Source organism: Schistocerca americana, chromosome 2 (assembly GCF_021461395.2).
Source record: "Schistocerca americana isolate TAMUIC-IGC-003095 chromosome 2, iqSchAmer2.1, whole genome shotgun sequence".
Classification (NCBI taxonomy): Eukaryota; Metazoa; Arthropoda; class Insecta; order Orthoptera; family Acrididae; genus Schistocerca; species Schistocerca americana.
In genome coordinates this window covers 921,100,515-921,117,546 of record NC_060120.1, presented here as the reverse complement: position 1 = coordinate 921,117,546, position 17,032 = coordinate 921,100,515, and the positions used below count along the sequence as shown (strand labels likewise).

Genomic DNA, 17,032 nt, shown 5'->3' with positions numbered 1-17,032 from the left:
GATGTCAATATCTTTATAAATTTTTTTCTATGTGCAAATCATATGAATCTATCTTATGTTTAATACAATATACAATTAATAAGTGTTCTTATAACACATTTTCTTATGTGCTTGACAGACCTATTCCTTGATGTTGTGATTTCGTTTGTCACATTTATGATATCATATATTCTTATACAGTTGAGCAGAGCTATTCACTTATACTGTACTGACATTTGCTAATCATGTGGTTCTTAATCTTCTTATGTGCTTGATAGACATATTCATTGATGTAATTTCATTTGTCACATTAACTTAAACATATATTCTTATACAATTGCACAGAGGTATTCACTTATGCTGTAATAACATTTGTCAAGCATGTCATTTTTTACATTCTAATACAGTTGAGCCTAGAAATTCACTTACACTGTAATAACATTTGTCAAGCATGTGATTCTTTATAACACTTTTAAATTTATCCTCATTTTCCAACTCTTTGACTTGTTTTGGTAGTGCATTAAAAAGTTTGATGCCTTGATTACATGCATGTTTCTGACTTCGGGTCCTTGTTACAACTTGTAAGTGGAGATCTGTACATTGCCGTGCATCATAATTATGGCAATCCGTATTAGTTTTCATTTTATTCTGATTTCTTTTGATCACCAACAGACATTTCAGAATGTATAATGATGGAATTGTTAAAATTTTCAATACTTTAAAAAGGGGCCTACAATGTGTTTGAGGTGGGCTCTGGGTCATTATCCGAATAGTGTGTTTTTGTAATTTGAAAATCTCGTTTAGACGACAATTTGTTTTTCCCCGAAATACTATCCCGTAGGATGCAATGGACTGGAAATAACCAAAATATACTTATCTGCTACAGTCGTTACTACAAACTCTTAAAATTATTCTAAGTACAAAAGATGATGAATTTAGTTTTAGTGCTTAGCTCACCACATGGTCCTTCCAGTTCATCTTCTCATTAATGTGCATACCCAGGAATTTTGCACACTGTACTCTTTCAAGTTGCTTGCCCTCCATGGTGGCATTTAGGTCGTCATGTTCACTTATTTTTCCATCTTGCACATAATTAGTTTTTTTTTGCATTCAGTGTTAGCTTGTTTGCACTAAACCAGGGCTTCCCAACGTGTGGTCCGCGGACCCCTTAGGGGTCTGGCGGCTCTTTCTAAGGGGTCCGCGGCCACCCTTCACCAAATCGTGTAAAATAATAAGTAAAATTACTGAATAAAAATGTGAAAATCAAATTCATCACTTTTTTTAGTGTGAAAAACATGTGTACATTTACTTCAGGTCGTATTCCCAAGCAGCCTTTGCGGTTCGTAAGTGAGAAAGCATACACAGTTTAGTGCCATAGAATGCGGCTTCTCTGATTGTTTCGCAACAATACGGGGGTCGTTTGTGTGCCGGCTCACAGCGGTAGAAGCGCTAAAACCTGTTATGCATCCGTGAAGCGAGCTTTGTTGTCGACCAGTCACAGCACTCGCTGGTACGTATGCGGCCCCAGGCATCATTAAATGTTAAACTTGCTTTGTCAGTGCACTACCTATTTCATAAATCGATTTTTGACCATCAAGTTGTTTTCATTCATCTCTAAACCAAAGATTGTTGATACTTTGGGGGGGGGGGGGGGGATCATTGGGAACATGGAACTTGGATTAAGAAGCTTTCAGTTCCCAAGAGTTTCGCTCTGAAATTTTAAGTTACTGTGCTCTTGACTGACTAGGGGTCCGCCATGGATTTGCGACTGAAGAAGAGGTCCACCTGCTGAAAAGGTTGGGAAGCCCTGCACTAAACCATTTTTGTATATCTTGTAGGACATGGTCCACAGTACTGTGCAATGACTGCTTCATATCACTAACTATTAAACTAGTATCATCAGCAAATAACATGATTCTAGCTTTTCTCTCTGACACATGAATATCATAAATGTAAATGAGGAACAGTAAGGGGTCTAATACACTTCCTTGGGGTACTCCTACTGTGACCTCCCTTGAATCTGATCTTATTTTAATTTTTTGGTTAATATTTGGTGCTGTAATTTCAACCACCTGCATCCTCTTTTCCAGATACGACTCAAACCATTTTTTTACTGGTCCTCTGCTACCTATAGCTTCAAACTTTTCCAAACGTATGCTGTGGTTAACAGTGTCAAAGGCTTTTGACAAATCTAGATTTATCCCGACTACACTTTTTCCCTGTCCCAATTTATTGATTATTTATTTTGTGTATTCCAGTACAGCTGTTTTGGCACTTCTCCCAGCTTGAAATCCATGCTGATTGTTGTTATCAGATTGTGGATATTAAGATAATGTCTGACTCTATATTTCATTAGTATCTCTAAAACCTTAGAGAAAGTTGGTAGAAGTGAGACAGGTCTGTAGTTTTCTATTTTAAGCTTATAACCCTTTTTCAACAAGGGAACGACTTTAGAAATGTTCAGTTTCTGTGGAAACACGCCCTCAGTCATTGACAAGTTGGTTATGTGCGCCAATGGTTTCACTATTTGATTAGTTGTTTTCTTTACTAGTATTATTGGCACCTCATCTACTCCAGCTGACATTTTGGACTTCAGACTTTTAATCACTTTTAAAACTTCGTTGAGTGTTACTTTACTCTATCACACTATACTGAATGTAGCTTAAGCAACTTTACCGCGACAACGTTTTAGCTCTGCAAAACGAAACCACATCGTATGCTTTCTCTTCCGTATGCTCTAGGGTAAACGCTAATTCGCATTCCCTTACGTTCGCTCGTGTACCCTTCGGTGTAAAGGGGGCTTTTTAATACGTGACCGTTTAAATAAGTTCGAGATAGATCGTTATGTTACTCGTACAAGTACCTCAAAAGTTTAGTTACATGTTTTGCGTTGGTCTTTTCGCTGCTAGAGACATCTTTAGTTTTCTTGTTTTTACTTCGCTGTTGCACTCATTTGCAGCACTGACCACCCTCAAAGTATCCTCAAGCCTATCGCTCATGTTAAATACGCTGTTTCTACTGACGACGGTTAAATAAATGTGAAATGACGTACGCGAGAATACTCAGCGTGATCTTCATTTGTCATCAAATTAACTAGAGGGGAACGCTACTGTAGCTATAACTAACCGGGGAAAAAAGGTGCTCTTGTACAACGTGCACACCAAGGACGTCGTGAAGCAATTCTTCGGGGTCCTTCAGACGTACGTGGAAAGAATCAAAGAAAGAATGGCTTTGTTCAAAGAACAGCATCGTTTCAAAACTAGCAGCATTCCGGATTGACTGCGGGGCCCTCTAGTTGCACCAGTTGAAAATAATGCTATCGACTGAATGCATTATCTTCGACGCGTCAAGAGATTGGATTTCTTTGACATATTGACAAAATTCGAACTTTGGGCGCCAACGTGTATGTTTCGTCTAGAAAATGAGGTTCGTATAAACATAAAAATAAGTTGAATAATCGATATAAGTGTCCCTATTATATTTTTTGTAGAAGCGTTGTATGACGTTTTGTGAGAAAGTAGAATGGCGAATGTGAATCCTGCTCGAAACATCAGTTGCATCTGCATAAATATCTGACTGGTTTTATGCTGGATGTTTACCTAAAATAGATGTAGTCTGAATGAGATACACCTGTCGACAAAGAATCATTGAAGTCGGTAGGTACGTCGGGCAGAGCACAGTCACTACAGTTGCTCAAATTTCAGATTAATTTCCATCACTATTTTAAAAATAGATCGTTATCGCATCTGTGATATGCTGCTGTTATAAACATTTAAATGACTCCTGTTTATAAGTTTCTGTGCTCCATTATGAGCCGCTTTCTATAGGCGATATTGTTTTATATCAGTCGTGTGCCTTGATCGTATATTTTCCAGAATTATCAAAAGAAAAAGTTTTGAAATTAGTTGGAAGAATTGTTTCCCATCTAAAGTGGTGTATCATGTCCTGTCGAAATCCCTCCTTTTCGCAGTGATAGTCCCTTTTGGCTTTGTTATTGAAATTGACTTCCGAAATATTTGTGACCCATTTGTAAATCAAGTTGTGTGACAACATTTGAGTCCTGCAGATCTAACATTGTGAAGATTTATAAATTGTTTGTTCACCTGGTAATGTGACATGCAACAATTTTTGTTAAATATCGAATTAGCAGACGTTTCGTCTGTAACAACTTCCATAACAGGCGGAATTAGCAGCACACATGACACTGGAATGGAAGCCATGCTGGACATGCCTCGCCTACACCTTTGGGTCAGGATGGAGGCAGCAGCTGGGGCATACAGACTTAAAACTCACAGAAACTGGGTCTCATTCAGATATCCAGAATCACACACTAACATAGTGAGTGAGATAAATATAGGAATGGCTGGGGAAATGCCTGCTGACTATATAACAACTCCCAACTGCTTCAGCAAGCCTTACAATATAATAATTGGAAGGAGGGAGCAGTGGGAAAAAAACTGTTCGACACTATACGGCAGACATTGTTTGGTTCACCAATGGGTTGAAATCAGACCAAGGGGCAGGGGTGTACAGGGTATAGCCAAGACTGGAGGGCATCATCTCTCAGAAAATTGGCGTCTGTATTCCAAACTGAAATTACTGCAATCATGGCTTATTGCCACATGGCTATGGTGGAGCGAGGGGGAAGCAATAGGGTAAACCTAGTGTAGGTCTCTGGCCACTCAGGGATCTGTGGCAATGAACAAGCTGACAGATTGGACCAGAACCTGTCCTGACAATCACCAAGGCTTTGATCAAACTAGAACTATGGGGCTGGCATAGGAAACAGTACATAGAATATTGGACCAAGGTCCATAAATAAAATCATGGTGAGGTAAAAATGCCCAAGCCATGTTTTAAAAGAAGCTCTGCAATCCTGGGATTGAACAGGAAAGAGATCAAACTAATGACTGGACTGATGACAGGTCATGTGAGTTTCAAAAAACACCTTCACACAATGGGTATAATGGAAGAAGGCCCTAAATGTATGATCTGTGAAGGGTGAAAAAACTGCATCACACCTAATCTTTGAATGCATTGCATTGGAGAGCAAAAGATATAGAATCTTCAGGACAACTAGAACTCTGCAGACATATTGGAACACAGTAAAATGTGTTTGCCCACCACAGAACGTAACTAACACAGTCATTTCACAGGCTGCTTCTTCAGATTCCTTCAGTATGTCAACATCATTCTAGCTATCTCATTTGCAATGCCTCAGATGTTACTGTTGATGGAATCTTCTTGTGCCTTTAGAATTTTTTTTCTTTGCTTTCTCAAGAATCTGGCTTGGAGGGTGATTGTAAATTAGTTTGGCAAGATATTGATATGGAAGTGCATGAAATTTTTATAGGATGACCTTCACTAGAGGGTGTGTAAGTTGCCTGAAAGTGCCTGATGTTGACCTGGAAGTGTATTGAGTTACTGCCAGATGACCTTCATGAAAGGCTACTGGATCCCATGGTGTTCCTACACCTATAGGCCTATTATTTTGTGCTTCTAGAACATCATTTGGAACTTCTACTTGTAGAACTTCCTTGTGTGTAGTTGTATATAGTTCAAAAAGTCGAGTGTCTTGTAGGCCATTCCGTGCAATGCAGGGTGCAATTTGTGCTTTTACCAAGGGGGGGGGATGTCTTAGGGGGTTAGTAGAATTATATATGTTACTAGCTTGGACCATGGCGTTACGCATGGTTAAACAGCTATTTATAAATAGATGTTAATGCCGAAACTCACTATTGACGCGCATGCACTACCAGAAAAGCCATCCCTTGTTACATCTTTAAAAGTACATTATAGGTAAAGCTTATTTACAAAATCATCTACATACGGGTACAGATATATGAGAGGAATTCAAAAAGCAGAGGCACATTTGTACTTATTCTGATGATAGAAAACTGAAACGTATTAATAGTAAGACTTATTAAAAACTTTCAGTGTTCGGCTCCACAAATTTAAATTATATGTAAAGTTTTATTCCAGTGCGTGGGAAATAAACATCCCAGGTTGGGATGCATAAACTAAAACCAGAGGAGGGGATGGTCTGATGCAGAGGGGGGGGGGGGGGAATCCCCACCATCCCCCCCCCCCTGCCCCCCCTGCAAATCGCACACTGATGCAATGTCATTCGAGTGATTTTGGGAATAAATCACTTTCTGTTCAGATATTTTTGATTCTATAAACTTAAAGTCATCTTGAGAGTTATGCACAAGACTTCTGGGTTGTGATGATACAACCGAAGGAACTATCAGCTCTCTGGGAGCTATCTTATTGAAGTTTACATTGTCAGCATTAAACGGGCAGAGACCACTTGCTCAGAATCCATTTTGTATCCTTTCTTTTGTAAGGGAGTTCAGTATTTCATCAAGGACAGGAACAAAGTGTTATTTCTTAAGTTTGCTCCTTGGGTTTGAACAATGCCACTTTTTAAAACATTTCTTCTAAGCAAGTTTTAATGGACAAAAAGCGACAGATAAATAGTGGGTATCAAATGGGTTGAATTCAAAAGACAGAATTATTATATTTTCAGAACAAAACTGTGACATGTGTACTGTCACCTGGCATCAGTGAAAAAGTTTGTGGCATTGCAGTGATTTTCAGCCAGCAATGGGAGAAACATATTTGTTATATACCGAAAGAAAGTGGCACCACACATCCAGCCACTCTCTGAATGACCTGTACGCTACAATTTTGGAGTACTATGAGCAGCATGACCTGATATTTGCACATACTGAAAACTTGTCATTTGTGGTACTAGTGAGACAGCTGCATTGGCTGTCACTAAAACTGTTAAATTTGTATTTTCATCATTTTTCATGACAGTGTACTATCTCCACACCTTTCTTCGCCAGAACTCTGTCACCTTTGGGATGGAGAAAGAAAGCACCCTCATTGCAGTTAAATAAACAAATTGGATCATTTGTGTTATCGAGAAGGTTAATTGTAATTAAATAAACCGTTACAGCAAGAAGCCAGGTACAAATATGAGTTTCTGTGATGTCTCTCACAGAGACGGATTTTGTGTTACTCTTTCAGTGAGTTCAGGGAAAGTGGGGAGGGAACGTACTGCATGGTTCAAGCTGGAAAATGGGCTGCGACAGGGAAGTGCACTTTCGCCTTTATTGTTTATTATTGTTATGGATGAAATCCTACAGCAAGTATCAGATGCAATTGGAGATCATAAAATGAAAGCAGTGCTTTTTGCCGATGACCTGATGTTATGGGGAAATTGCGTGAAGGAGGTGCAAGAGCAGTTAGATGCATGGGAGGCAACGGCAGCACAATATGGAATGCATTTCTCTGCAAAGAAAAGTGAAATAATCGTCACAACAAGGAAGAAGAATAGGCCAAATGTGGATATAACTTGTGGAGGGCAAAAACTACAAGTGGTAGAGAACTTCAAGTACCTGGGAAGCGTGATTGAAAGTAAGGGGGGAAACGCAATGGAAATAAATGAAAGGTGCAGAAAAGCAGGGCAGTTCTACAAATGCATTAGGGGGCTTATTTGGAGCAAGGAGGTGCCACAGAAATCCAAGGGAATTATATACCGAACCTACTTTGTCCCCATATTGACATACGGAAGTGAGACATGGGTAATGCACAAAAGCGACAAAAGTAGAATACAGGCTAGTGAAATGAAGTTCCAGAGGAGCAGGTTGGGTGTAACAAGACGAGACAGATTGCGAAATTTGTATGTGAGGGAAAGACTAAAGGAGGAACCAGTACAGGACAGGATAGAAAAATCAAGACTGCAGTGGTATGGACACATGAAGAGAATGGATGAGGGAAGAATTCCAAAGAGGATGTTTGATCTGCAACGGGAGGGGAAGAGGCCCAGAGGAAGACCAAGAGATAGATGGGTGAAGGGAGTGAAGGAATGTGTGATGAGAAGAGGAGAGAACTGGACAAAGGTGGAAGAGGGGGAATGGTGGAAAGACAGAACACGATGGAGAGGCTTGTGTTCCCGACAGACCCAGCCAGTGGCTGGAAACTGTCCAAGATGATGATGATGATGATGATGATGATATCAGAAGAGCAGAATATCATTTTGTCTGGCCTGTTATTAGTAAGAGGAGTTAGGTCTCTGAGTTTCTGTCATGAGATGTTCGCCACTGTCCAGAACTTGCTGCTCAGTGACTGGATACTATAGTTTTGCCATTGACAACCATTGTACTATAAATTTCTCTTCTTCACGAGTTAGAATAGTTGGTCCTATTCTGCGTACATATGGGCTCTTACCAGATATTTTATAAAGAACTGTAGTTAGAGGAATAGCAAATTGCTTGACTGCTGCTAACGCTGCTTTTGCTACTGGCATGTCTGCCAAAACTTGTTCTATGGCTTTTGTCATTGCATTGGCTGAATAATTATGCTTAGTCCCATTATCTGTAAGTTAAGTTAATGTACCAATAATCTACAGCCATTTCTCCCTGTCACTGACATCATGTCAAACACTGGTCAGATATAACAAAGAAATACATTTTAAAGGTGCAGATGAATGTGATAAAGGGAACGTTTTTATCCATTTATATTACTACACTTTTTTGAAAAATTGGTGTATCAATGCTTGACAGAGTATGTCAGAAAGTGGAACAATAAACAATTATTTGTTCAATTAGTTGACACCCCTCCCGACATGCCCACACTGATGTAGAATTTAAGTTTTGAACACGGTATTCTAAATATATAATTTACTGATGCTCCATAATGACATATTTTGCCACTTCAAATTTTTAGTAGAACTTACCTTAATGATTTCCGTAGAAATAATAGAACCACTGGTCACACCTTTACATCTTTGATGATTTTCCATTCGTAACAACAATGTGGAGTACTTATTTCTGTCGAAAGTCATATCAGTGTAGTTGAGCCTATGAAACAATCTAGTGTGCAATTTTAATCTCCTAAGAATTCCTCTTTATCCATTTCCCCTGCAATGTATAACTTAATGAAGTTGTAATTTTGATGTAGTTTCTAATCTGACCAAAAGGTATTCACAGAAGTCTGTCTTCATAATCCTTTGCAATTCTGCGCATAAATTTTGGTTATTTTCGAAAGTAATGCTCAGCAGAATGATTTGTTGGATTAAACTGTTATGAATCAGGGTTCATGTTTGGTTACCTGTAGTTCACTTTTACTGAATGCGACTATATTCTTCCTGTGATTATGAAGACTATATAGACTCAACATATTTGTTTATGAACAGTTTTGTTACCAAAACGTGTAAGAGAGCACTGCCCTAAAAAATAAAGCAAAGCAGAAAGCCACATACTCTGACTGTATTGCATATTTTAAATACTAATACTCATTTTGTACATAGATTTGTTTGAATAACGTTAGTTTCCTGTAGGTCTGCTGTCAAGTTACAGTCCTATGGAGCCCAGAACTTTCCATGCTGAGTTAAGGGTTAGATCAAGTAGTGGTTTATCAATGCACTTTAGTCCAATGAGAGTTAACTGCAAGGCTCCATGAATAGAGACCAGTTAAGATGGTCTATGATTATGACTGCAATGGAAGTAGTTTTTACAAAGGCAAATGCAGTTTGACATGTGCGGAAGACTGTATAAGTTATTGACTGAAAGGTTTAATGGACCTACTGTTATGTCCAAAATTCATAGAGAGAATGGCTCAAAGACTGCTGGATGGAGGGAGTCAGCAGAATACTTTCTGATGACAAGAAACAGATGCTTAAATAAACACACACAGCTATGACATGAACTACGTAATGAATACGACAATCAGATGTTGATGTTACCTTCCACTCAAGAAGAGCTATTGGAGTTTTCGAACTCATTACTGGTAGGGCATATATCCTGAATTTGTGTGGGTGGTAGGTCCACTGATAGTGCCTTATTTGACAGCATTACTAAATGAGGCATTGCGAATAAATAGATCCTGGCAAACTGGGAAACAGCTAGGGCAGTAGTGATGAAAAAGGAAAAGAATAAAGAGTGAAAAGCCATAAATCCATTTGCTTATTAAATGTCATTCTATATCCATACTCTACAAACCACCAAGAGGTGCATGGCAGAAGGTATGTCCCATTGTATGCTCAGAGTTCAGGAATATCTGCATTGTGACTAGGTGCAGACACACATGGAGCTCTTTGGTCTGAACCAGTATAGGCATGGATTGAGAACAGGGAAGTCTATTGATAGTGCAGTTAATAGAGCTTTTCAGGTAATAGAAAATTTGAAGTATGCAGATGTGTTAATGACAGAGACTGCAGGTGCATTTGGTAGTCTTTGGTGGCCTGCACTCTTTGCACACCTCAGAGACCTCGGAGTCCAAAAATGTTTGTACAAGAGCATTGTCAGTTATTGTTGTGGGCAAAGTGTCCAGTGGCTTGCAGGACAGAGTAAGGTAATCAAGAGGATTATCAGTGGCTGTCCTCAAGGCTCCGTAAGTGAGCCATCATTCTGGGATGGTAGTATTGCACGCCTATTACATCTGTTAGATGGGGTAGATACATAGATGACATCCTAATAATTGTGTCCGCGGACCGTGGGAGACTTGAAGATGAATGAAGTGTTTGTACAGATGCAGCAGTGGTGCACGGGCAACAGACTGACTATAGATGTTCATAAAATGATGTACATATTTCTGAAGGGAAGACTTTCTCTTACCAGAAATCCTTCCTTGAGGCATGAGGGAATCGCTATAAAATGGAGCACTGTTTGTAGGTGTCTAATTACCATAGTACATAGTGCAGTCACATCGCGAAGCTATCTTCAACACTCTTGTGGGCTTCGCTGCCAATGTTTGGATGCTTTGTCTTTGACTGGAGAGCTACAGAAAAACACTGCGATGAATTTAGCAAAGCACGTGTCTGAGTCTCATCAGTGCATTTTGTACTACACCTTTTGAGGGTTTACTGCTGATACTTGGGATGTGTCCAGTGGATATCATGGCATGTTACAGGGCATTTGGTAGTCTTTGGTGGCCTGCACTCTTTGCACACCTCAGAGACCTTGGAGTCCAAAAATGTTTGTACAAGAGCTTGGAAGTTAGATGAATGACAGTCTGACTGGGATACTAGAAGCAATGCAGTATATAGGTAACAGTATATTCCGAAGCATTAGGAATAGGCTCAAATTGTACCTTCCTACTGATGGTATTGGGTACCAGGTCATGTTCCAAATTTCAAATGCATCGAGTGGAATGTAGTAACACATCAATCTGCGAATGTGAAGAGGAAGGTTCTGCCGATCATGTTGTTTTCAGTTGCCCCCGTATCAGGGTAGAGAGAGAATGCAGACAATTAAACTGTGATCCGCAAACAACTGTAAGTGACCAAACCTACTCAACTTTGTCTATAAGGTTCGTTGCCATGCAATGTCAACAGATCACAAAGTGTTTCTACGTCTACACACACTCTGCGATCCACCCTATGGTGCATGGAGGAGTGTACCTTGTACCACTACTGGTCACTTACTTTCCTGTTCCACTTGCAAATAGAGCGAGGGAAAAATGACTGTCTATATGCTTGTATACAAGCCTTAGTTTCTCTTGCCTTGTCTTCAAGGTCCTTACAAGAAATCTACATTGGCAACAGTAGAATCGTTCTGCAGTCAACTTCAAATGCAGGGTCTCAAGTTTCCTCAACAGTGTTCCTCGAAAAGAACTTCACCTTCTCTCCAGGAATTCCCATTTTAGTTCCCAAAGCATCTCTCTTAACAAATCTGGCTGCCTGCCTCTGAATTGCTTTGATGCCTTCCTTTAGTCCGACTTTGTGAGATCCCTGACTCTCCCGCAGTACTTAAGAATGGGTTGCACTAGTGTCCTATATGGGGGTCTCCTTTACAGATGATCACACTTTCGTAAAATTCTCAGAATAAACTGAAGTCGACTATTCATGTTCCCCCCCCCCCCCTCCCCCCCCCTACAATCCTTATATGCTGGTCCCATTTCATATTGCTTTGCAGCAGTATGCCTTGATATTTAATTGGCATTATTGTGTTAAGTGTCTCATTACTAATGCTGTATTCGAACATTACGGGGTTGTTTTTGCTACTCATCCATATTAACTTAATTTTTTTTTACATTCAGACTTGGCTGTCATTCATCACTCCAACTAGAAATTTTGTCACAGTTATCTAGTGTCCTCCTACAGTCACTCAGTGACAAGGGGTAATTACCTTGATTCGTAGCAAGAGGTGATTGTAATTTCTCTTCTAAAGAAAGACAAGATTTTGACATCATATTGTTAGCATGGTGTTTCTTTGATAAGAAACGTAAGGAGAACACTGAAACTAATGGGGAACCATCATGTGGTAAGTGTTCTGGAAATGGTGTTCAGAGGCTACTGTTCAACTCTTGAAAATCTGGCTCAGTTGGAGGCTGTGATACAGAAGTCAATATTTTGCTCAACATGCCATTGGGTTCTTTATTAACATTAAGAAAACTTAGATTTGTCAGAGGCATAATTCTCTGAGAAAACTTCTCAGCTGGGATTCTCATGGACAGGTGCCAACATTTCAAAAAAAAAAATTTCTTTCCCAATAGATTCTTCTGCTACAAAGATTGGAATTCCCTTTCAGCTGAACTGATCCAGGAAAGTAACATGTCTAGGGCCATGGTCCTTAATCTTTCATACACTGTTACACCTGAATGAGATCAGATACCAGCAAATACTTGCTCTTTACAATCTTTTCCCACTCATTTTAATTTCAAGAATGAAAATAACGTTCAGAGTTCATTCACTTCCTCATTTTTGTGTTCATTGCTACCATAGTCGAAACTCCACTTTCACACCTACATGTTGTGGTGAATGGAAACAGTATTCTTAAGGATTTTCCTGAAAATAATGGGTGCTAGCCATGGGCCGGCCGAGGTGGTCTCGCGGTTCTAGGCGTGCAGTCCGGAACCGCGCGACTGCTACGGTCGTAGGTTCGAATCCTGCCTTGGGCATGGATATGTGTGAGGTCCTTAGGTTAGTTAGGTTTAAGTAGTTCTAAGTTCTAGGGGACTGATGACCACAGCTGTTAAGTCCCATAGTGCTCAGAGCCATTTGAACCATTTTTTTGCTAGCTATGATCCTTTTGCCAAAATGTTATCAGTTCTGTTACAGCCTTCCATATGCTGTGTTCTGTATAGCTCAAGATCTTGAGCTTTGGCTTGGTTTTTGCCATATGAGAAGATTCTTCTACGTACTGAAAATTTACTTATAATCCAGGCATTTTCTTAAAATTTTCTGTATCAGCAAAGTATTTGCTAATTAGTTCATTGTTCGTGAAGCAAGTGCAGACTTAATTCATCTGTGAATAACCATTTTTTCATGCGAAGGAAACTGGAAATCTTACTTCTGTCTAAGTCTTGATTCATTGATCCTATCCTATAATGGTTGTTCCTTCACTAATTCCCTGAGCTTATCATTCTGTAGCCTGTGCCTCGTCACTTTAGTACTATTCCTCAAGAATCTCATCTCACTATCTTGTATTTTGCTTCTCTCTCTTCCTTTCGTTATCATTATTTCTATGTTCCAGGATGGTGCCACTCTGTTCATTGTCATCCATTACCACAATGAAGGGCAGTGGGGAAAATGCACTTTCCTTCTACTTCTGTTGCAGTCAGTTGTATCTCCCCCCCCCCCCCCCCCTCCCCTTTTTCGACAGCTCAAACTCTGTTGTACATGTGTCTTATCCTCCATATAGTCTAATTTTGTATTCCTCCGTTCTCCAGGGACATTCGTCCCTTGTTACTGCATACAGTATCATACGCGTTTTCTGTCCCCAGAAAGGCCATCAAGTACATCTATTCCGTGTTCGTAGTGGTGTCTCTGTAACTGTCTTACAGTGAAAATTAAATGTAGTGTGCATCTTTGTACCTCTAACCCATGTTGGTCTTCCCTCATCATACCTTCTGTTTTTGTCGAAATTCACATTTTCAAAACTTCCTCATATTTTGCTCAGCAGCTCATCGATGTGATTCGCTGATAGTTTTTACACTATTTCCTATTACTTCTCTTGAAGACTGGGGCAACTATTCCTTTCTTCCAGTCTTCTGTGGTTCTTCTTTCTTTCCACGAAATTTTCATCACTCAATATGCCCGTTGTAAGCCCACATCTCCTGGTGCTCTCACCATCTATACACTTACTTCATCAAAATTTGGTGCCTTACCTCCTTTCATCTTTTTCGTTGCACCTTCCCCTTCCCACTACAATAAATCCTTTTCTGTTTGAGCTCCTCTTCTTCCTCCTTGTACAGGTATCCATTAGGGTTTAAGAACTTGTGAAAACAATCCTTCCACATGATCTTGAGTTCCTTAGTACTTTCTATATCTTGGCCACTTCTATTTGCCATTCAAACATAGTCCATCATATCATTCTGCCTCTTACTTTTAAGCATTCCATATAAGACAATTTTTGAAACTTCTCTATCGTCCTCCATCATTATAGTCTGCTGTTTCATGCACCACTCTTTTTGTTCTATCTTGTCTGGTACTCTTCTCTCATCTGTACTTTCGTATTCTATAATCATACGATGAAGGCTCAATTCTGCTTCTGCACTGTATCTTTCATTTCTTCATTCCACCATGGTGTTTCCTTCCATCTCTTTTTGTTGCTTCTCCTACCACAAACTACTTCTGCTACACTTACTAGTGTCTTCACCCCCTGCAGGACTGGGGGTTAGAATAGGGCCAAGGTTTTCCTGCCTGTCGTAAGAGGCGACTAAAAGGAGTCTCTCACTTTTTGCCCTATGTGTTCAGGTCCCATTCTATGGTTTGACCTGCCACTTTCAAAATTCTACAGAAGTGAGGGCCATATGGGGAAGGATGCCTTACGTGGCGCACAAGTTATCCATAGTGCCCTTAGATTCGATCTCCTGAATCTCTCGCCATGGCTTTGCATCTCCACCTGCGATTCAACTATTTGGGCGAGGACACTTTCCGGGGTATGTCATCTTCTTCCATTGTCTCCTGTGCTCTTTCGCCCCCATAACAATATTGGATTTCTCTGTGCCCAATATCCAGCACGCTAGCCAGTCCGTTGTGGTGGGGTTGTCATGTACCCATTTGGTGGTAGCCCCCTGACAGCACAGGGACCACACTGCTGATGCCTGAGCTGTAAACTCCCCACATATACCAAGAAGTAGATGCCTGTCTTCCTGGGGCATCAGGACTCCCGGCAACTGCCATCATGCCAGTTGGCCTTTGCTGTGGCTGGGTGGCGCCCGTGGGGAGAGCCCCTGATCGGAGTGGGTGGCATCAGGGCGGATGACCCGCAGTAAAGCGGACTAAGTCATCTCTTGCTGGTGACTGCGCGGCACCAGCGGTCTCTAAGAAGCGCAAGATAGAATAAAATGCCAATAGGTATGACCCTAAACTGTTTCCCTCCCTCGCTACACCATGAAAGAAACATAGGGCTACAGAATGGTGAGAGCCATATTCGCCTCGATTTTTAGTCTTGCAGAACTGATGAGGACTCCTTTCTACCTACGAAGCCTCAGTTTTTTGTTGAACACCTTGAGGATAAGTTTGGAGAAGTGTCTGCGCTATCAAGATGCAAAATGGTGCAATCCTGATGCAGACAGCATCCCCAGCCCAACCCCCAGCATTACTCGCCTGCGACAAGCTGGGTGATATTCCTGGTTCCGTCACTTCCCATAAAAGCCTCAACATGGTCCAGGGAATCATTTTCCATTGCGATCTCCTCTTGCAGTCTGACGACAAGCTCTGTGCCAATTTAGAATGGCGGGGTGTTCATTTCCTCCGGCGCGTTTACAGGAGACCCAAAGGCAACAGGGTTTCTATCGGTGTCTTCATCTTGGTCTTTGAGGGTGATTCATTGCCTGAAAAGGTCAACATGATGGTTTACTGCTGTGACATTAAACCATACAAGCCTCCCCCTATGCGGTGCTTTAAGTGCTGGAAGTTTGGACACATGTCTTCCCACTGCACGTCCAGCGCCACACATTGAGGCTGTGGACATCCACTGCACCCAGATACTCCATGTGCACCTCCTCCCACTTGCATCAACTGTGGAGAGCACCACACCACCTGCTCACCAGACTGCCCAGTACTCTAAAAGGAGTGGAAAATGGAGTACAAGACCCTGAACTGGTTGACTTACACAGAGGCTAAACATAAATTTGAAAGATTACACCCCATTCAGTTGATGTCGACATATGCTGCAGCTACGTCACCATCGCTCTCCCCAGTGCCAGTGGCTCCTCACTCTGTGCCGCGAACAGTGGCCCCTCCGGTCCACCAGAATACATCCGCCCCCTTGGTAGTTGGGGCAACTCTTCCTCTGTTGCCCCCAAAGCACCTTCTTTGGGAGCAAGCCGCCCCCCCCCCCCCCCCCCCCCGACACAGGGGAATCAGTCCCCTACCCCGTGCCAGAAAAGCAACAGCCTCCTCCTGCTCCTGTAGTGTGGAAGGGGTCCTTTGGGACCCTCTCTCTCAAGGTCTCCACTAATGCCACAGCAGACACTCGCCAGTGGCTCAAGGAGCCAAAAGCTGCTGGATGAAGAGCTTCACGGTCTTCCTCCATGCCTGAAACTGCTTTGGAGAAATCTTTCCAGCAAGCCCCTAAAGAGAAGCGATAGAGCAAGCAAACTAAGAAAAAGTCTGCTAAGAAACAGGACCCTCTGGTGGCCCCAACACCACTACTCCCTATCAGTTCTGCATCTGAGGATGCGGTGGAGATCTTAGTGTCCCCTGAGGACCTGGATCTCACTGATGCCTCATCCACCATAGAAATGGCTACAAATACTCAATCGGTGGCAGCAGGTGACCCTGAGGAGTAACGTGCCTCCTTGTGCGCTTCATGCCTTCCCAACCTCACAATAACATCGTCCTCCAGTGGAATTGTGGCGGTTTTTTCCACCACCTGGCTGAGCTACGGCAATTATTCAGCTTTGCACCTGCTTTCTGCATTGCCCTTCAGCACACATGGTTCCCGGAAATGCGGACTCCTGCCCTCTGTGACTATAGGGATATTACAAGAACCATAGTGGCTATAATTGAGTGTCAGGTGGAGTTTGTGTCTATGACCTGAACTCAGCATGCAGTGAACCTGTGCCCCTTCAAACCCCTATTGAAGCTGTGGCT

General features: G+C 41.4%; 1 protein-coding gene across 2 annotated transcripts in view; it reads left to right on the top strand.

Annotated features, from left to right (window-relative positions):
- The first annotated feature begins 3,317 nt into the window (after positions 1–3,317).
- LOC124595052 overlaps positions 3,318–17,032 on the top strand; it is a 171,748-nt gene continuing 158,033 nt past the window's right edge. For both annotated transcript variants that reach the window (XM_047133618.1, XM_047133617.1), the window contains exon 1: positions 3,318–3,405. In XM_047133618.1, the coding sequence (XP_046989574.1) occupies positions 3,401–3,405 (5 nt within the window). In that variant the 5' untranslated portion in view covers positions 3,318–3,400. The remainder of the gene's footprint in view (positions 3,406–17,032) is intronic.